Source organism: Pteropus medius, unplaced genomic scaffold (genome assembly GCF_902729225.1).
Source record: "Pteropus medius unplaced genomic scaffold, Ma_sr-lr_union100, whole genome shotgun sequence".
NCBI classification, from domain to species: domain Eukaryota; kingdom Metazoa; phylum Chordata; class Mammalia; order Chiroptera; family Pteropodidae; genus Pteropus; species Pteropus medius.
Window position 1 is genome coordinate 10,397,897 of NW_024347790.1, and position 21,666 is coordinate 10,419,562.

Sequence of the window (21,666 nt, forward strand, 5' to 3'; positions counted from 1 at the left end):
AGCTTAACTCTGATCTTTATAATTTACTACAGTAACCTGACTAGTATTTGTAACTCCATCTCCTCTAATTCAATGGTTCTCAGCCTTGGCTGCACCTGGAGAGTTTTTGAGATCCTGATGCGCAGCCCAAACCCCGAGCCAATATAGTCAGCCTTTGGGAGCAGATCTAGGAAACTGTTATAGACTCCCCATGTGATTCCAGCATGCAGTTTACTCAGCGTCGAGTACCACTGCTCTAATCCATTCTACAAGCTGCTGTAGCAGAGATCTCTGCTTATACTACCCTCTGTTCAGAAACCGCAATAGCTTTTAAGCGTCACTCGATTTAGTACTAAGAATAGAATTCCTAATTTTCACCCTCATTCTGGGCTTGTGGTTCTCAAACTGTCAGCATCCCCTGGGAACTCATTAGAAATGCTCACTTAGGCCCCCTGTACTGAATTAGATACTTAGGAGAGAGGCTTGAGCCTCCGGTGTTTCTGGTGTGACCTAACGTTTACGAACCACAAGAGAAGTCAGTAAGGAGATGTTAGAGATGTACTCATCCTTCTCTCTTTTCTACTCAGTGTCGGACCAAGGATACAAAACATCAGAATGAACACTGCACTAGCCCAGTCCCTGGGCATGGAAAAATTGATGTCTCTCTTAGTTGCTATAATTTACTGTTACCCTACATCATCTAATCAATCACCTTTTTGCTTTTTCCTATTATTTCCTATTGTTACAAGCTAGTATTGGAACATTTGATTCTGCCAAGATGAATAAATAGATTTTCTTTCTTTATGGTTAGTTCCCAGAAATGAATGCTATGATAATGAGACGGTTCAGTTTGCCAGGAGATGTGGACAGAGCTCGACAATATGTATTACAGGTAAGAGTTAAAAAAAAAAAAGAGGCAACAGCAGGTACAATGTGGCAGCTTCTTAATAGAACAAGTAACATGAAATTTTAGATACAAGACCAAGTTTAGTCCCTTCTTGATTTGACAAAAACTGAGAAGGAAAAACTTGTAATTCATTTTTCTTGTAGATTTCTTTGCCAGGGATTCTGATTTGCTTGGCCTTGGTTAGGGGATGGACAGTTAACATTTTTTGAAAGCTATTCCTGTGATTGTGATGTGCAGTCAGGGTTGGGAACCACTGGTTTGGAACCAGTCTTCACCATGCCCATCAGTGGCGTGACTATTCTCCCAATTACCCAGACTCGTCTCCAGATTAATCCAAGCCCTCATCCTTGCCACGGCTAGACTATTACAGCAGTTTACTCAAAACTGATCTTACCTGTTCCATCCTGTCTAACTCTCATAAAGGTGTGACTAAAGAAATGTTAACTTGAAAAAAAATTAAACCAACATAGGCAAACTAATAAACTGTTTAACTTTCGGCGCTGTAAGTTTTTTTCAAATATATTGCCATATATCTTCCGAACTTTTCTGTTGAAGCCCTATCTTTTTGTGTATTTTCAGTTTCGATGACTTATCTTTTGAGAATGAGCTATTTCTAAGATCCAAATCCAGTCAGTTGGAGCCAGCAGATCTAGTTAATAAGGCAAGCAAATAATTTTTAGTAAGCAGATATGGTCTGAGATCTATAATTAGTCCAGTACTTGAAAGAATTCCAAATAGACTTTTCAGATTTTTTTAAATTTCCAAAAAATAAAACCCTTCCAAAGGATATATTTCTCTGTTAAATCTGTATATTGTTACGCATAATTTGCTATCGGTTAGCACCTTTTTGGAGGGTAGTTTGGCAGTACGATTAAAAAATCAATATGAGGGAGGGCTATAGCTGAGAGAGAAGTTGCTATGCCTGGGAGAAGTCCTGGTTTCAGAAAAAGCTGAAGTAAGTGGGACTGAAAAGAGAGAAATTAATTGTAACTCTTGTGCAAAACAGTGACGTTCCAGCAAGCCTAAGCAGAAACACACAGAAGAAAAGTCCCCAGGATGTTCTCTAAACAAATTCTCCAAAGATCTCTAAATTCTAGCTCCCCATTCACCCAGAGCTCCCGGTTGCTATTCCCTCATTAAATATAAATGGACAACTAGGGTTTTATTTAGAATTACTAGCTGACTGAATGAAAGAGACCAAGATACACAGAAATAAAGAGGAAGAATATAAATAGGATTCAAAAATAATTGCATTCATAAAACAAGATAATATCTAATAAATAAGAACAAGCTCAGGAGAAATTTTAAATGACTGAAAAATTAACTGCTAAGAAGAGTTGGAATGTGGAATTGAGAAAATCTTCCAAAATGTAAACAGCAAGGGAAGCATATGAGAAAAGCTCAGAAGAGAATCAGTTACAATCATATAACATGTTTCAGGAAGAGAATCAAAAAATGAAGTCAAAGAACAAAATGGTCGCCTACAAAAGGAAAGGGGTCATACTGGCTCGGTATAGAGCAAACACCGGAAGCTAGAAGGCAGTGAGCAAGGCCTTCCAAATGGTGAAGAAACGTTTTAAAACGAGAATTCTATATGCTCTGGAGGTAAAAGTCATTATCACACTAAGGACTAAAAGTTGGCTTCCAGTACACATTTTCTGGGTGAGGTACAGTTGGATATATTTCAGCAAAAGTGTGAAAACACCAAGAAAGAGAAAGATGTAGGTACTATAAAACCAGTGTGAACCTAAGAGTTCATTCAATCAAAAGTCATCCTGCGATGGCAGTTGTACAAGACCTAAAAAGCAGCCAGTCTTAAGTAATGAAAAGGATGAAGAAGGCATCAGAAATACTAGGAATCAAGAGCTCCTTTCACACAAAGTTAGAAAAGGAGACAATTACATTCAGACCTGGGCTTCTGAGTATCATATTTAAAAACATGACACAAGCTAAAATATGTCATATTTTGTGTCAGTTGGTATAGAAAATCAGAGGCCTTTCAACCATGTTAGGGATCTTCTCTCAATGACAGAGGCATCATGAACTAGGAACCATGGCGAGGAAATGACTGACCTGATTCTACCATAAACTTTTTTACATCATGGAAATAATACTTTGTTGGTGTTCAGCTTTTAAAAAGAACCAACATAAAAGCATGGTTATAAAACAAGCAATGCAAACCTACCTTTAGTGTAAAGGTTCAGTTAAAAGCAGAAAGAATAGGAGCACTAGGTTTCCTCATCTTAAACAAGATGAAGTCAGATGGCAAAAGTCATCAATAGAAGAACTAAAGATAACACTGTGATCAAAATAGGATCTTAGTGGGCTAAATCCTCGTTTTGGTAGAAAGGAAACAGATAATAACAAATTGATAATTCAGAAATAAAAACCAATGGATAAAAAAGCTGGTGCCTTTTGAAGAAGGAAACTTGATTTTCATCATCAGCTCTTCTGTTCACTTTTATTATGTACTTTTTAAAACTTTCACTTCAGATTTTATTTAAAAATTCATTGTATAGATATTTTATATGTGTAGAACTTTTTAAAAACTCTAATATTTAAATTAAGAATAGAGGGAAATAAATAGATGGCTACTTGATATTAATGAGTTAGTTGCTTTGCATGCTAATAGTTACTTTGCTTCAGTCTGGGGAAAGGGCCTAAAAAAGTAGGCAGAGGAGGAACTATGAGTTGAAGAGAGAACATTAGAAACATAGTTTGGCTGTTAGCTAATCTATTCCTTAAAGTATGTTTTAATTTATTATAATGAATTTAAGAGCTGATCCCGGAGGTAACATACATCCATTCTGTTTTTTCTGTATCTGCAGAGTGATGGTGTGCAACAAACAACCTACCTCGCCCAGCGGTACTGCCACGAAGCAATAAGAGAGATCAGTAAACTGCGACCATCCCGAGAGAGAGATGCCCTTATACAGCTCTCAGAAACTGTACTCACGAGAGATAAATGACAAGTCTTTCTGTTATTTCTGGCAGCTATTTTACCAGACTGTGCCTAAAGACTTTTGTGGAATATACTTTGCTTCATGTGCAGATAACCAAAAATCATTTTAAAAAATCATTTCAACCTTAATGATGGGCAGGTTTTTTTTATTGGCAAAATTTTTCAGAAAATTTTTAAAATGTAATTAAACCACCTGAATCTGTCATTCTAGTCCTGTAAATTCTAATCGAGGTATCTTGATGGTTATTTGTGGTACTGTTTACACTGTTAATATTCACATGTAAAACCATTACACAAATAAATAGTCAGTGTTAAATTCAAATGGTTTATCTTGTTTCACCATAGGAGTAAAGGTCAGAGATTTGTAGGGTCTACATTTCAATCCACATTAGATTTTAACAGTATCCAAAATTTCATATAGGAGAATGGTTTATTATAAAAGACTGTACATAAAATTTAGACAAGTTATATACAAAATTAAGAGAACATTCCACTTAAAAAAATGAAGATGGTAGCTAGCTGATCACTAGTGATACTGAAATCATGTTTGAAATTAACAAAGGCAAAATGCGTATGCAACAGTCACATTGATTTGGTAGCAATGGCCTTTATAAGTCTCAGAAATAAACGTTTTGCACTAGTCTTACCATTTACTATACTGTTATAAGTCTGTGAATGCCCAGTACATAACTGTAATTAGAAATCCAAACAACTCCTCAATACAGAAACCCACACTTGAGTGCTCTACTTTAATATCCGAGGCAATATAGAATTATACACAGGAGAAAACACCCCTCTAAACCTCCCTTAAATTAGGAGACACACAAAGTGCATGTGTTGCATTTCAATTATGTCAAAGACAATACAAACCTGTTGGTCAGGTATATCCCTGTTCACTGATTACTATATGACCCACCATTTCCCCCAATTATTTAAAAATTTTTCTGTGTTGCTAGTGCCAGGTAATGGATTAAACAGTGCCTATTCAAAAATCAATCGCATCCATTTCTACAAAACAGTATGTAAAAGATATTTATAATTTCCTTTCATTGAACCAGTATACAACAGTCCACTGAAAAACTGAAGGACTGATAACAATACTTAAGAATTTTACCTACAGAACGTGTATACACTTTTATACATTTTCTTAGCTTTGAAAAAAAAGTTACTTTAGAAAAGCAATTAAGTAGATTGACTTGTAAATAACCATCGCAGATTTTAAATCTGCAAAAATCAGTCACATTGATGTTGGGACATGTTGAAATAAGGCTTAAAATTTTTTCCCAAGTTAATATACTGAGAAAATAGAACCATAATTCTGCAATAAATCAGTATCTTTTATTTATTTATTTTTTAAAGCAAACCAGTGAAGGAAAGGACAAAAACCTTTGGTTCACTTAAATATTTATGAATGGAAAAAATTGATAATGCAAATTCACTCATTAAAAAACTTAAGTACAAATTACAACATTACAGATAACCCTTTTTTTGTCTGTTTTGTTTCACACGGAAACCTCAGAGACTCGATTCATTTCAAGAGACCTTAGTACGAGTACTCCAAGTAAGTATTACACAAATTGGAAGCATCTTGGATTTTTTAAAGTATGTGTCAATACATAAATTTGTATGCATGCTTTAAACAAAGTTACAGTTCAAGAATGAGTCTAAACAAAAAGTATGACCAGCACCAGCATTTAAGTTTCAGATTTTAATATTAGTCTGACATAGCATTAGTAACCATGCTGCACTGAAACATGTAATGGTACAATCGGAATCATGATTTGTTAAATATTATACCCCACAACCCCAGAATATTTAGGCTGGTCATAAAGTTACATTGTGTAAGTAAGTACATAAGCATAATCGATTATGGACAAAACTGCCTCAAAGATTTATGCTTATAGGTAGACATTCAATTATACCAATAAAACAGCATGTCCTGAAAATATGGGCACGTTTTAAAACATTTTAAGACAATTCTGTTAATCATTAATAGTCCCACAAGTATGACTGAGTAATAAGAACCTACTTTAAAAGCAAAAAATTTAATCAGTATAGTGCATGATTGATTCAACATAGTTCCCAGGGAACAGACCAGTCACTCGATTGCAGACTCCTTCATACCAGCCATCATCATTCTTCTTTATTACATAAATGATTGCACCCTCCATAAATGATAGCTCATCATCCTTGTCTTTTGTATAATCATATATTGCCACAACTATGGAGGAAAAAAATTGAGATAATAGGTAAGTGGATTATATCTAACATTTAATTGAATTTTAAAATGTAAAGCCAATTAAATCAACAGTATAGCAAAACCAACTATTTTTATAAATATTTTTAATTCTTACATCTATAAATATAGGTAGACCGATGGCCAATCATGTGCCTAAATCACTAGCTCGATCTTTGGGCCAAACTGACAATCTGATTAGACTAGAGAAATCAATAGTTTCTACCAATCTATTTAAAAAGATCTCTGAAATTTAGGAATTATTATATTTCAATTTGTTTGCTCAAACATCTATTAAGTGCCAACCATATGCAAAACACCATTTTTCAAAATAACTACTGGGCAAAGCTGCATAGCCAATCAGTAAACTAGCTAATTTGAAAATAAGCATATATTAGGAGATAAATCTCAATCTACTCATTCAAGGAAAACATTCATGTAATTTATGAGGCTATACTTAGCATCTTTTACAGAATATTTACACACTTTAAAGGTTAACGGAATTTTTTTTAAGGGATAAAAAAGTAAAGACCCATTAAGCTAGATAACTATTTGTAATTCTGTAGTATCTATGATTGCTTTGGTTTCAAAATATTCACTTTCTTTACACAGTGTTGTGGAAAGGAATGGCTTCAAAAAATTACTAGTTTTCCAAACTACTGGTTTATGAATTTAATTATTCTTTTATTCTGCCTTTATAGCGTAATTCTGAAATTATATGTAATAATCTAATGTACGTGAAATGGTATGTGATACGGATTTTTTTCATTGTTTTACCTTGTGTAGTTTTTTTCTTAAGAGTTTTTAAGACATTTAAGGTGTTCTGGAACTTACTTTTCCTCTAAGAAAGATGGCTACTGCCCACAATTATTCTGAATTAATGAATTATAAAAAGAGACCTGAAGCACTAATCCAGAGCATCATTTGCCAAATCAAAACAGATGATCTGTTTTCCCCTATACAAAATATTATGTTGGGTAAACTCAACAAATCCATTTTCCTCCATTTTAATCCTGGAGCAGAATCACAGTATTATGATTACAAGTTCACTTTCATATAGCTTTTTAAAAACCCAAGAACAAAGAATAAACAACGTTAAATTACTACCTTGGTATTACTTTTGGTTTAAAAAACTACCCAAGAAAACTGAATGATTGCTAGAGATAGTAAGGAGTGTAAAATTAAAAAGTCAAATATTATTTGCCAATTAATTTTTATTACTTATTGTTTAATTTTGATAACATTAATTTATTTGTATTCAGAATCATAATGGGTTAGATTTTGAGCAGTGTAGATGACTTTTAAACTGATTATGAAAAGGCATGACACCCTCAAAGTCATTCAACAGAATAAAAATTTTATTTCCTCTTGTTCTTATTTTATTTCTTTTTCCACTTATACAAAGAGCTGGTAAAAGTGCTGAGCTCAATTAATAATGTTTCTATTTTCCAAAACCCCTTTATAAATGAAACCCAGTTGCACCCAACTTCCCCTCTCTCAATGCCCATATTCTCTCACATAATAACTCTTACTGCAGAGTACTTAACTATTAACAAATCAATTCCATTCTACTCTCCAGGATCGTATCATAATCCCTGTAAAGAGCTAAACTCTCCCTTCTGTGTGTATTGTAAGGTTCTCTGGAAGTTGAAGTCTAATACTCTAATCCTACTTCCTTCTACATGATAAAAATTTAAAGATAGCTATCTAGTCCCTCTGAAATCTTTTCCTCAAATTAGAAATAACACTTTCAACTGTTTCTCATTATATGTGCACTTTCTAGACATTTCAGCCTCCTGAATATTCTCTGAAGGCATTCCTGTATCTAAGAGCCTAAAATGTGGTACTTAAAATTAGACATAGTTATAGTCCAACATAAACAAATATGATCAAATTGGTACATATTAGGCTGAAGTTCAGCTAATGTACCCTAAGAATCTGGCTTTTGGAACAGTCATGTCATACTGTTGAATAATATATTCAACTGAAATCTTATTAAACCAGGTTTTATTTATCTTTTGATCATAAAGGTGACTATTAAAGGCTTTAAATATAATCCTACTAAATGTCAACGTTTTGATTTAGAATAGAGTCAGCAAACAACGGCCCACGGTCAAATCCAAGGCAGTGCCTTTTTTATATATCAAGTGTTATTGGGACACAGCCACATCCATTCACTCTTGTGCTGTCTACGGCTGCGCTGTGCTCTAACAGTGAAGTGAAGGAGTTGTGACAAGAGACTGCGTGGCTGGCAAAGGTTAAAATATTTCACTTTGCAATATATACAAATATCAAACCATTAAGTTGTACATCTGAAACTAATAATGTTATGTCAACTATACCTCAATTTCTAAAGAAAGTTAAAAATATTTATCTGGTCTTTTATAAAAAATGTGTGATGACCCCTGATTTAAGACTCATTTCAATTTGCGAAGACATTTTTAAATCCTGTTCTGTTACCATTATATAAGTCCAAATTTATCAACATATAAATTCCACGGATACTTAAATTTGTTTTTCCAAGCCAGAAAATATGGGCAAAAACAATTCAAGATTATTCAAGTTTATTACTCTCATAATAACCACAACATATCTCTATTTGAAGATATGTGAGACACTAAACATAATGCAGAATATTCAAGACTTCCTGAATGAAATGTAGAATATTCACTGTTTAAAAATATTTTTTAAAAAATGGAAATAGCAAATTTACTTTTAGCCATGTATTCAAAACTTGGGCAGGAGAGAATGCAACAGGTCTCAAGAGCTACAGCTACTTGCCTATGGTCAGTTACCAATAAAGCCTATGGAAGACAATACATTTCAAATGCAATCAAATATGATTAACTAAATTATAAGCATTTTTCAGAACTCTATATAGAAACACGTTTTTTAAATAGCACAGAACTGGATGGGAAAAAGTACATAAGCTCTAAAAAGAGCATGTTTCTTTGTCACCCGCTATTTCTTAATAGATACTTATAATGAATGTCAGATAATTTAGTTAAATTTGGACATTAGAGTTATAATGAAATTAAATTCTAGTGATTACCTTCTCTTTTATAAGCTCGATCAACTGAAAGCCTTAATTGAGGCTTTTTCTTGTGATAGTTCCAATATATCTTTAAATATTTAGATATGAAAGGTCTCTGCTTTTACTTTATAAGCATGGAAAATTTGTTTTAAATCTTTACTAATTATATGACTAGTAAATCATTTCATTCTTTTGTGCCTGAGTTGTATCATCTATAAAATGCAGACAAGGAAGTTACTCTCCAGCTAGAAGCATATGTCATTAGAAAAAGCAAATGTAAGATTATTATATACTTTTAACTTAAAATATAAAGGCTCTTCCCTTTATATTGGGAATGTATAGGAAATATATCTTGGCTGGTAAAGGCTATACAAAAGATTGAAAACACTGGATTAGATGTTCTTCATAGCTCTAAAATTCTATTATTAGGTGGTTTTCCTTTACACCAATTCAATGATGACTTGGTGTCAATGATGACAAAGGTAATCTTACCTTTCTCAATATAATTCTTGGGGGCCCAAGCAGGATCCCCATCTGCATATGGATCATTATACTGAACTACGGCAGCCTCCTCGTCTTCATAATCCACTGGAGGCGGTGGTGGTGGAGGTGGGGAGTCATCAAACATGGGAATGTCATCTGGTGGAGGTGGTGGTGGTGGAGTTGGACTATCAGCAACTAAAAAAATTCAGTTAATTAATTTGAATCAGAAATTAGACTAAATGAAAAGTCATAAATTAACAGAATTTAAGAAAGCTCTAATTCATGTACAGCATGCACTATAATAAAACATGCAATGATTAGAAATAAAAGCTTGGTGTGTTAAAGCTTTCACTACTCTTAATAATTTTGCAATAACAAAATGAGCTAAAAATAAGGGTATTAGGAAGTATTACCAATTAATAAATGCAGGAGGTTAGGAGACAGTATTTCTTTTTTTTATAATGAGTATAGGAGTAAAGAAGTATCCTTATTCCAAGGCTCAGGTCAAAATAAATGTTGCTCTTTGCTCAGCTCCTTAAATAAGCCTACATCACTTTTGCCATTTGGACTACAATAAATGTTATGAATAAAATTACATTAATGGTTTGATAACCATTCATTGTGCAGATTCACGTCCCTGATTTTAGCTTTTAATATCTTTGGTTCCCCAGAAATAAGTGGGTAGATATTTATTTTCTGTTCATTTTAATGGAGAAAAAAAGCAAAGTTGGTGGTATTAGCTCTGCTTTTATGTATAAGGTTTCTATTCTTTTATTTAAATTTTAACAAGATGAGAATTCCGAACTAGAAAATCTTGAATATTTTCAAAAATGTTTATTTTCATAATCAACTTTTGTAATGTGGAAAAGCAAGCTAAGATTTTTGCATTATTGCTAGTAAAACATAAGCATGGGATGAGGGAAAGACTAGATTCTAAAGATCCAATTTTCTAAGAATATATCCACAACAAAGATTTAAAAAAATAAAATATTGTGGGACAGTAATTAAAAAAAAAAAACAAAAAAAACACAGAAGGTAACATATCATGCAGAACAACAAAAACAACTCATACCTCAAATTCTAAATGGTTGTGGTAAGTGTCTGTGTGTGATTTAAATAATGAAAAGTGCGAACAGTGAAAAGAGAAAATGTCAGGCTAAAACTGTGTTCACTGAACTATTATGACACCAGGTAACAAATGCTCCCATATTAAGGAATTCAAAGCTGAATGCAACTAACACTTAAATTTCGAATCCATGCATTTCTTTAAAAGATAAAGACACTGATCAAAAAATAGTAGTCATGATCTATCTATAATACAGGTTTTAAAAAGTTTTCTCCACTCTATTTGGAATAATATGCTGAGACTATATCTGAGAGATCAAGATTTAAAACATTCGCAGATAATAGCCCTATTTCCATAACTACTTCGATCCTGTGATTTCTATTTTATCCTCCTGGAGGATGAAAAGGGCTATCAAAAAACAAGTCCCGTGTGGTGATGCTAACTGTGATCGCCTACAATTTATTTTTTCATTGAATGCATGGATCTTTTTTATTTTTACCCTTGAGTACAACATAAAGCTTCCTGTTACTAGTGAGAAGAAAATACATATGAATCCATCCTGATATCAAAGAGCCATAGCTCATATCCTTAATTTGGCTTAAGGTATAAATTATATATGTTTGCCTGAATCCCTAATTGCATTTACTCTTGATTTATACATAACTTATTAATTTAATGTTTTCACTCAACTGTTTTTATGTTCAACTTCTATGAATCTACACTGGCTTATCTTCAAACCATATACACAGGGGCAGGAATCTGGTCAGTCTAATTCTCTATGTATAATATTTTGTCTAGCATCCTGTGTAATTAGTTCAAAATGCTTTCTGATGTTAATCATAAACAGCTATAAATACACTGATGATTTTTTTGGAGGTTCATGTCTTAAACTGAAACACACTTATTAATAGGTTAACTGTTACATGGATTATCACCAACTATGAGTTGGTGCAACTCGATATTTAAGAAAGTAAAGAACACAGAAAATTTGTACTTCATAAAGTATTTAAGATATTAATACACAGTTTATCACCAATCTTCCTAACATGCTTTCATAGAAAACAGATGCCAAATAAAGTTGGGCATTCTGCAGCACAAGAATGACTGACTGACTCAAGTTCATATGTTTGGTAAAAAGAACTACAATAGCACCATGGCCCTCTTTAGCAAAAACCAGGCAAGCCTAGAATAATGTACATTAATTCTGAATTTCTATGGGGGAAAAAAAAAAGTTACTAAAAAGCTAGAAAATGAGCTTTGGACGCACTAAATGGATATTCATGATGGTAATTTTTAAATAGTTCCTAAAAATTCTTGGCTGTAAGGCAGTTCAAAAGGTCTAACTGGCTTAGTTTTTAACTCTTGTAGCAATAAGGACCAGCAATTTACCCTACTCACTTATTTTTAGAAGTAAGATTCACTTATTTTTATATGTTTAAACACATTAGAGTTTTCAAACAAATTTCAAGGTTGGTTTACACACAGAAATTTCAACATTTTGAAAATACAATGCTTTATATAAAAAGTCCATTAAATCACACATTCCTTAAAGATAGGGACTTTGTCTTAAACTATGTGTATTCGTTCCAAAGACTACTAGCACATAACACTGAATAAACAAATACTTGACTGAAGGAAAGAAGGAAATGGGTAGAATACTACCACCAGGTCTGCAAAAGCTGAATGATGGAATTTGCCAGAATGTATTCTCCTGGAAGATGGGCTGGCAGCGGATTACACATTTATTTAACCATTCTGAGATTTATTTGCATGGTGATGGTCTCAAATGAAGTAAATTACCACTAGACCACTTTACCATCTTAACCTCAACAGCTATTTTGGCATATAATCGTGATAGTGGTTTTCTTCATTTTGCCAAATAGCATTCACTATGATAGTATAACTAGGATTATACATTGTCCAGAACCTTAATCAGGCAGCAATATAAACTATCCTAATTATATCTACGTATTCAAAATAATTTCCAAAATTCATTAATTTTCACCTTCCTTCAAAGAAGACCTAAAAAATTTCTGACAGATTTGCATATTCATAAATAATCCTCATTGGCTTGCATGTAGCCAAAACACGAAGAGGACTCTACAATGATTATCACTCTTATATGGACAGATATTATGGATGTAATTTACTTATTCTTACAGATTCATTCTTATTCTAACAGAGAATCTACATATAAGTTTAAAATTATTCATTTATCAAAATCTGAGGCTGCGAAGCTTTCTCCAAAAAATTTTGTAACTACAGGGAAAAAAAAACACCTGTCCCAATTGCATAAATATACTCTCACAGTACTCTCACAGAGTAACTATCTTTATCTTGATGAATTTGCTGGCAACAGAATACAAAATGTTTTCTAACTAATTACCCTAATAATTATGGGAAGCTAGTAATTTCCATCCAATTTAAATTTTTATGTTTGATTATGTTTTCTGTAAGAATCTGCAAAGATCAGATTTCATGTTTTAGATCATGTAAATATGTAAGAAAGTTGCAGTTTTAAAATTTATATAGGTCAGTAATCATGCACACAAGAGAAAAAACTGAAGACCGTGCTCTTCAGTTTAAATAACATATCTGCACCTATTTTCAAGATAAGATTAGCGTCTCAATAAAAGTAAGGAAAATGATGACTTATCAGCCATGCATGCTATAAGGAGACAGCCTCTACTCTTTGGTAACTCAGTTTTTACAAACTTACTGTTTTCCTGCACCCTGGCCACGAAGCCTGTGAGAGGTATCTGTGGAGTCAACTGAGGCATAGGGGGAGGGGGTGGAGCAATAGAAACTGGTAGCAATGACACAGTATGGGGGAAGTAAAACAGATAAAGGAAAGAAAAGGAAACAAACAAAAAGCAGAAGTCAGTTACAAGGACCACAAACATAAGTATGCAAAGAACAGTTTGCAAATGAAACAAAACAAAACGAAAACAAAACAAAACAAAAACCTGCAGAACCTTCTTCAAGTTCATTACCCACTAGTAAACCTAAAGCTCAGTTGTGCTTAGCCAACTGGTTAATTTTATTTTTAAAAAGCACATTTAATTTAATCTTAATGTTATATATTGTTTGGGGAAGATTTAAATTTACCATCACATTCACTTTCATGCAATGTAATTTTCAAATTCTCAGAAAAGATTAAAAAAATAGTTAACAGTGAAATACTGATAGAGATTTCCAGGATATTGCATCTTTGCCATATTTCTATAACCTAACAGGTTTGTCTAGATATCAGGTAATGTTATACCTCAGAACCCAAATAAATAAATGTTATAGGATAGCTATTTATCCCATATGGAGATAACTACATTCATCATAGGTTTCCTTTAAAGACAGTTCTTATTATATATCTAAATTTACATACAGCTCTCCAGGAAAAACCCTTGTTTGTAAAACAAGGCTATTATTACTTTTTAAGTTGACAATTTTAAAGACATCACTCCTAAATTTACTAGGGAGTAAGAGTACTCCATATACCACATTAACTGTTCACTGAGTTTTATGGGATAAAATTATCTCAAAAGTGATATTTCTCTTATCACTGGTCTAAAAAAGGAAATCCGATCTAACAGTTAAAATATGGAATTCTTTGCATTGAAGTAATTCCTAACAAGTCACTGGGTAGCTGGAAACATATTCCAACGTCTTTCTGGAGAGGACATATTTATAAAAAATACCAAATGCTCAAGTGGGCAGCAAATGTATTAAAAATTGTAGCAAACTAGAAGGAAACATACATAAGTTTACTACTTTGTCTCATTTTACCAAGACAGTAATTGCCAAAGATTGCTCAAAAAAGTCAACCTGTTTACTGGTAGTCACCAAAAAGTTACACTAAATTTACAAGAGAAAAACAATTTACTGGTTCCCAAGAATCATTTAATTGAAAGGTAGTTTCAATTAGTTCAATTTACAAATTTTGTTGGTAAGCATAAAAATTTGAAAGAGGTTCAGTGTTCAAAGCAGCAATAACTTAAAGCAATATATGTGTCATAATATTCACTGTATGGCTAAAAACAGCATTCCATTCATTATGAAACTGGTCCTAGTTCATTCTGATATTCTGTATATAGAAGGTTCTTAAATGAATAAAATGTTACAGTTTTTGACTTAAAAAAAACCTTCCAAAATCTAAAAAAATACCGTTCAAGAAAAACCCTTAGTAACTGGCCATACTGGTTAGTACTTAAAGAAAAAGAAAAGCTACACTGCACAGATACTAATCATTACCACCACATTTAGACAGAGGAAGAAATATGCACATCAAAACACTAAAAACATTTATATCTACTACTACAACACCAACAGTAACTCAGATTGAAGGATAATTAATTTGACAACACATAGTAATATATTTAAAATCTGAGGCTAAATTTGCTTTATAATATCCAAAAGATAGACATTCAGTAATAAAAATGTCTTGTCTGAGAATAAGCAACCCACTTAAATACTGTTAAAATAAAACTACAGAAACAGGATTAGGTGGGAAGTCACCCAAAAACTCTATTTGCGTAATAAATTAAATGCCTAAATGAGGGAAAAAATAATAAACATAAAGATGGGATCTAAAAATGCAAGGTAACATGAAAAAAAACAGGTCATAATAGTGAGGTTAATAATAAGATAATCTGTGGAATATTCAGACCCTAGCTACTTTCCACTACACCAAAGGAGACCAGAAAAAATGTGAGGTAAAATTCTAATTGGTAAAGTTTCTTAGTAGTTTGTATGAAAATTTTAGTCTAAAAAAAGGTTGTATAAATTTGAGACTCCTGACATTTCTGCTAAAGTGGTTTTGAATTCTCATGAGTTTTTTGCTATAACACAATTAAGTTTTAACTCTAAAATTTAAACTAACAACAAATAAGGTAACTTTCCCCCAGTTCTGCTTTAAAATTTATGCTCAGAATATGGATTATAAATAAAAAGAACTTAAATCAACTTCCTATGTAAACATGGAGAAGTCGGTGTGTTTTTTTTTTTTAAGTAAATTAATAAAACAGCTCTAGAAAGTAGCTACAAAAGCTATGTGGGGAAAGTGTGTGTCAGTCTAGGCCTAGTGATCACCTCTTCAAGCCAGTAACAAATAACTGAGTAATAGTCTCATTTCGGATTTCTTTATCTGTTTTTCCTTTTTGGATTAAGCATCTTAATATGAGAGTGAAATTAATGACTACCATAAGCAATTTGATCTTCCTAACATTACATGCCCAAACTATTTTCTAATCTTATTAGCTTTTAAGCATTGATTGCAGTTAGTGTTGAGATGTGCAATTTGAGGTGAACAGAAAAAATCAAAAAGAAAATCCTCCCCACTGTTATAATTATTCAGAGACAGAATAAGCAGACATCGCAAATGTTTTTTAATGGTTTTGAACTCATTTCAGTATAGGTTAACAAGCTTAAAAGTGATAGCCAGCAATTTCATTATATTATTTTGAAGAAAAACAACGTCCACAGTATATTAAATTTTACTGTTACTGAATAGTCTCAAATGTGTCGATAAGAATAAATTCAGCTTAATTTCAGTGTTTTTCTTTTCTAGTTTTATTTATAGTAATAAAAATATATTAAGGTTAAATTTTAGTATACAAGTATACTAAGACCGATTTTTTTGAGAGAAAGTGATAAGCAATTATTTTTTAAATGGTATGATTCAAGAACTAACTTCCTACAGCAAAAATAAACATGAAATAGCACAGGTTCAATTGTTGTCTATCACTAGCAAGAATAACGGTTTCAAATAATTTCTTTCAAAAAGAGCTCCACTGATGCTGTTTGCCTGCAAAGCACAAGCTTACTTGAATTCTGAGAATAAAGTGGACCTCCATTAACATGAGGCTGAGCAGAAAATTGTGCGGTCACAGAGGGAGTTCGTCTGTATCCACCAGAAGATGTCGAGGAAGTGGTAGAGTTGTGTCGAGAAATCTGCCTGGTCATTGTGCCATACTGGGAACCAGGAGCTGAGCCTGGGGCCGCTGAAAAGCATTAGTCAAAGGCAACCAACAAAGAACTTGAGCACTGTATTATCACCTCCAATAGCAGAACAAGCGAGGGGCTCCCAGTAAGAAATATTTATTACTTTAAAGCCCACAGCACAAAATAAAGAGAAAAGTAAAAGTAAAGTACAAATAGCTCTATCTCTGAAGTTACAACCAAGGAAAAACAGATACAGCGTGGAAAGCTGCAAAAGTCAATAAGTAACATTCTTAAGCCTTTTAATTTAGCATAATTCTAAACTGTATTTTGCTAATATTATGTAAACCTTTTTTTCTGTATCATTTTAGAACACATAACTTTATATATAAACTGTGTCTCTGCAACAAAATAGGTACCAAAAGATAGTCTGGTGGAAAACATCAGTTTTTAAATGTGAATGTATTAATTAATATCTACTATACAAACTTCTTCCTTTCCATTACCAAATCTTCTGAAGCACAGTATAAGAATCCATCCAGTCAGATCCAAGTTATACTATAAAATTTTAATAGTTAAGCATATTTTCCACATATAGTACAATATTTATTTGAATGTTTATTGTATTAGCAGTATCAACACATATTATAGTTGAATCATTTTTTAAGAGAAGTACAACTTCTAGATTTAAAGCTGTTAAATAATGTCAGATTTCTTGTGTATCTCCAAACTTTAAGTATAACATACTTTTCCCTATCACTTAATTTTTTTTTTGGTAACTGACAAAACTAAAAAAAAATTCAGACTGTAAAATGTGGACATTTTAAGGTAGCTTTGTGTAGGAAATCCATTCTCTTTCTTCATATTTGGAAGGCTTTTTTTTCCATATTACACCCAAAACAATCTTCTTTTTTAATTATCATGCATATCTAACTGACTAAAGTATTAATACTTAAAATTGTATTCAATGTCATCCTTACTAAGATTTCAAAAGTTTTATACTTAAAAGGTTAATAAAGTTCAAAGCCTCTAAAGTTAACTATATTTTCCAAAGGTAACTCTGGAATTAAGATTATCCTCTGTACCCAACCCAAACACCTAGCAATGAATATGTAAAAAGGCAGCATCTTACATTTCTTTTCATTCAAGTTGTCTAATTTAACCTCCCCTAGAGGTCATAAGAGTTATTAGATAAAATCGTACAGCAGAGGTTGTTCGTTAAAAGAAGTGCTAATATTTAACACTTTGGAGCTCCCAAGCCATAGGCAGTCACTAATTATTTAAATCATCCACATATTCATTTTATAAATAGAAAAATATTTTAAAACTAAGTCTATTCAAAAGCTTTCGTGAGTAATTTTGGACAGCTAGGTTTTCTAGGAAACTAAAAAGTAACTCTATAACCATTTTTAATAGAAATCTCTGTAAAATTACTTTTATATTTCTCTGACCTATATAAAAAGTATATGTAATCCAAGTTATTTTTCTTGGTGATTTAAAACCCAAAACCAACTATTCAGCAGTTCCGAACTATGCCTATTTTAGAATTTAATTTTATTATGAAATAAACCATAATACCTAAAGGTATATTGATACATATAACTATATGTTATACATACAATTATATACATGCATATGGCTATATGGTAATATGTATTATATAATTATATGTAATGATCATATAACTTATTTACAAAAATATATAAGTACACATAATTTTTAAAGAATAAAATAAGATATATACCCTGCTCCAAGAAATAGAATATTACCAGTATCACTGAAGCTTCCTATATGTCCTCTTCTGGATCACAAACCCAAAAGGAATGTGTTAAACATTCACTTTTTTTCATCTTTTTTTTTTTTTACCATATACAGCTTTTAAAAAAAATCATAGGTAATCTTAAATAATACATATAAAGATTTTGCAAATTTATATTTTTATAATAAGATGATTATACATTGTTGGCTTGCTCTTTTCCTTACGACTTTATTTTTCAAGATTCGTCCATGTTGTTAAGTGTATCAATATATCATCCATTTTTGTTGCTTTACATGAAAACATACCACAATTTATCCATTCTATTATTAGACGTTTCGGTTGCATCCAGTTTTGCTATTACTAACACTACTACTACAAACATTCCTAAATAAGGTTCCTGAGTTCCTCTACAACAGTGGTTCTCAAACTTCAGCGCTGATCAGAATTTCACCTTGAGGGCTTGTTACAATACAGATTGCTGGGCTCCAGTCCTCAGAGTTTCTGAGTAAATCTAGAGTGGAACCTAGAAGTTCACATTTCTAACTAGTTCCCCCACCATGAAGATGCTGTTGGTCGGGGGAAGGGGAGTGTCACTGTCACACTCTAAGAGCCACTGCTCTAAGAAGTGGTTTTTAAATTTTATGGTCTCAGGGATCACTCCTTAAAATTAGAGAAGCTCAAAAGCTTTTGTTGAGGTGGATTATAGCAACAGTTAATTACCATATTAGAAATCAAAAGTGATATATCTTTAAAACACATGAATCCACAAATACAAATTCCATTAGCTATCAAAGCAATGATTTTATGATATGTCATATAGCCTCTGAAAATTCCACAGTACCAGAATGAGAATGAAAAAGGCAAATAAATCTTATTATGAATATAGTTCTGATCTCAGAAACTGCATGAAAGAATCTTCACAACCCTCAGGAATCCCATAACATATTTGGGAACCAGTACTCTAAAGTAAATATTTAAAAATGAAATTGATAAATCTAAGATAGAAACTCATTTAACTTGGCTAGTTAATAAATTACTTTCCAAAGTAAGTGTATCAACTAATAAACTCTGACCAGCAATGTACTTCCCTGACACTGCCCTTCCTTATCAACATTTGATACTAGCGGACTTCATTTTTACCCATTTGGTGGATAAAAATTAGTATCTCACTGTGGTTTTAATTTTCATTTTTCTGATGACCAATTGGGTTGAGGAAAATTTTTTTTTCACATGGATTGTCTGCCAACAATTTCTATTATTAGGGTCTTTTGTTATCTTCTTTTGCTCCTTTTCCTTTGAGTACAAGTACAAAAGTTTGAAAAGATGTTGCTGGAAGGCTGTATTTCACAATAATGAAACTCAGCTCTCATTATTTGAAACATCTCATTATCCATTTCTACCCAGATTATTGCTATTGTGTATTTCTAGGCTGAACGGTTTTATATTGAGTCTATATTTGGAATTCTCTATATGCTCAATCCAGTCACTCTCAACTTGGGAACAATTTAAAGTTATTTTACTGAAAAAAATGTTTCATGGGCTCTTCAGATGCACTAAGTACTGGGCTATATCAGAGTTTTTCAAACTGTGATCCATAGGAAAGCCTCAAAGCACCCCAAACCGCACATCATTTTCCTTTCCATTTTTCTTCCTTCTGCCCCTGCCTTCACTCCAATACTCTGACTGTTGTATATACCAGGGAGTTCCAAATCAAGGAGAACTTTTTAAAACATATTACATTACTAATTTAAAAAAATTTTTGAACAATCACTGCTATACTTTTCCTAGACAAATCTAAATAATATAAACCACATTAAAATGGTTATAAACAATGCACAGAAATATTTCATATTACAGAGGAAGTTATTCTATATTTGTTTTCTGTGTAACTTCAGAGGCCTTTCACCAGAAGAAATTAGTGTAAATTAGATTTAACACTTTAACCTTTGTATTACCCCTTACAACCTAGTAACTATAAAAGCTAGCAGTCTAACAGAGGAGTTTATTATGAATTACGCAAAGTAAGGTAAATCACTCCAATGGTTATGCAGTCTCACCTATCACAGTGCTCACTGGGAGAAGTGGTGGAAGAGGTGGTGCTGGTGGAGCTCCAGAAGGAGGAGGGACAGAAATGTTTTCTAATAAAATAGTTTATAATTCAGGTCAGAGTGCAAGAAAGAGAACTAAACATTCTGAAACAGTAAGAAAGTACAATGTTTTGGAAAGAAGAAAAAAAAAGAGAGAGAGACACACCCATATGTAAAGCATGTTCAAATGAATAAGAATTTTACTAGGTAAAGAGGCCATTGAGTTCATACCTGCATTAACTATAAAATATGCCTGTTTTTATAAGTAGCTTTTCTCCTTTTTCAACATCCTTGAAGCTAATAATTTTTCCCTAACAGTACTGATTATCATATTTACTTTTAAAATGTATATTTTTAACACTACAAAGTCTTCATTTCATTTACTAGAAATCAAAGGACTAATTTAATGCTCTGCAATGATTTTTTAAATTTTTATATAATCTAAAAAGTAAAAGAACTTTTCCTTTTACAATCCCATTTTACATTCATGGTATTTTACTGAAATATATATTGAATATCATATATAAATATAATGAAGTCGCAGAAGAAACTAACATCAGAGTTGAAACACCAGCCTACGAGGCAATGCCAAAACACACTGATATATAATTCACATTATAGACACTGATCCTTTGGTTGGAGTATGAACAATATTGGTTTGCTCTCGAAATAATATCATTCTTGACTAGTCCCCTTGGAAAGTAATTCTAAAACAAAATGACCAAAAAGTTATTTAATAAAGTTATTTAATATGTTTTATATGTGAGGAGAAATGGCTGGTAAAACCCTAAAGACTGTGTAAAAACTAACCTAAAAAATGTTTTCTAATTTGTTAACATTTATAGTCTAGCAACAATCACATAAATTTAGCAAATAATTTTATCTAATAAAACTAAATTATTTCAGACTTGTGTAAAGAGCATAAATACTACTATATATTAAAATAGATTAATAAATAACATACCTGGTCCAATAGTGGGTGGTGAAGGTGTAGGCACGGCAATGGGAATGCCAATACTGCTGCTTCCACTGTTTTCTCGACTTCCACTCCCCCCGCTACTTCCACTGCAAAGAGAAGAAAAAATTGTGAAAAAGCAATTCTAAAGATTTATCCAAAACAATTCCCACAATCAACTCAAAGCCATTAACTACTGCCCTTTATGATATATATGTGCATATATAAATTTTAAAAATTGTTCAATATCAATTTTAACTAATA

General features: G+C 32.3%; 2 protein-coding genes across 18 annotated transcripts in view; one reads left to right on the forward strand and one right to left on the reverse strand.

Moving 5' to 3' along the window:
• Positions 1-4,170, forward strand: part of PDSS1 (decaprenyl diphosphate synthase subunit 1) — a 38,931-nt gene extending 34,761 nt beyond the window's left edge. For 4 of the 5 annotated variants that reach the window (XM_039877611.1, XM_039877610.1, XM_039877613.1 and 1 more), the window contains 2 exons: positions 791-871; positions 3,715-4,170. In XM_039877611.1, coding sequence (XP_039733545.1) covers positions 791-871; positions 3,715-3,855 — 222 coding nt within the window. In that variant the 3' untranslated portion in view covers positions 3,856-4,170. The remainder of the gene's footprint in view (positions 1-790; positions 872-3,714) is intronic. The other variant, XR_005656048.1, reaches the window with a different exon arrangement.
• Positions 4,171-4,259: 89 nt separating this feature from the next.
• The window catches only part of ABI1 (abl interactor 1), an 89,337-nt gene continuing 71,930 nt past the window's right edge, over positions 4,260-21,666 (reverse strand). For 2 of the 13 annotated variants that reach the window (XM_039877598.1, XM_039877595.1), the window contains 5 exons: positions 21,412-21,512; positions 16,487-16,663; positions 13,387-13,473; positions 9,611-9,796; positions 5,165-6,069 (listed from right to left, as the gene is read on the reverse strand). In XM_039877598.1, coding sequence (XP_039733532.1) covers positions 5,894-6,069; positions 9,611-9,796; positions 13,387-13,473; positions 16,487-16,663; positions 21,412-21,512 — 727 coding nt within the window. In that variant the 3' untranslated portion in view covers positions 5,165-5,893. Of the gene's footprint in view, positions 6,070-9,610; positions 9,797-13,386; positions 13,474-16,486; positions 16,664-20,417; positions 20,499-21,411; positions 21,513-21,666 lie in introns of all 13 variants that reach the window. The other 11 variants (XM_039877601.1, XM_039877599.1, XM_039877604.1 and 8 more) reach the window with 9 other exon arrangements.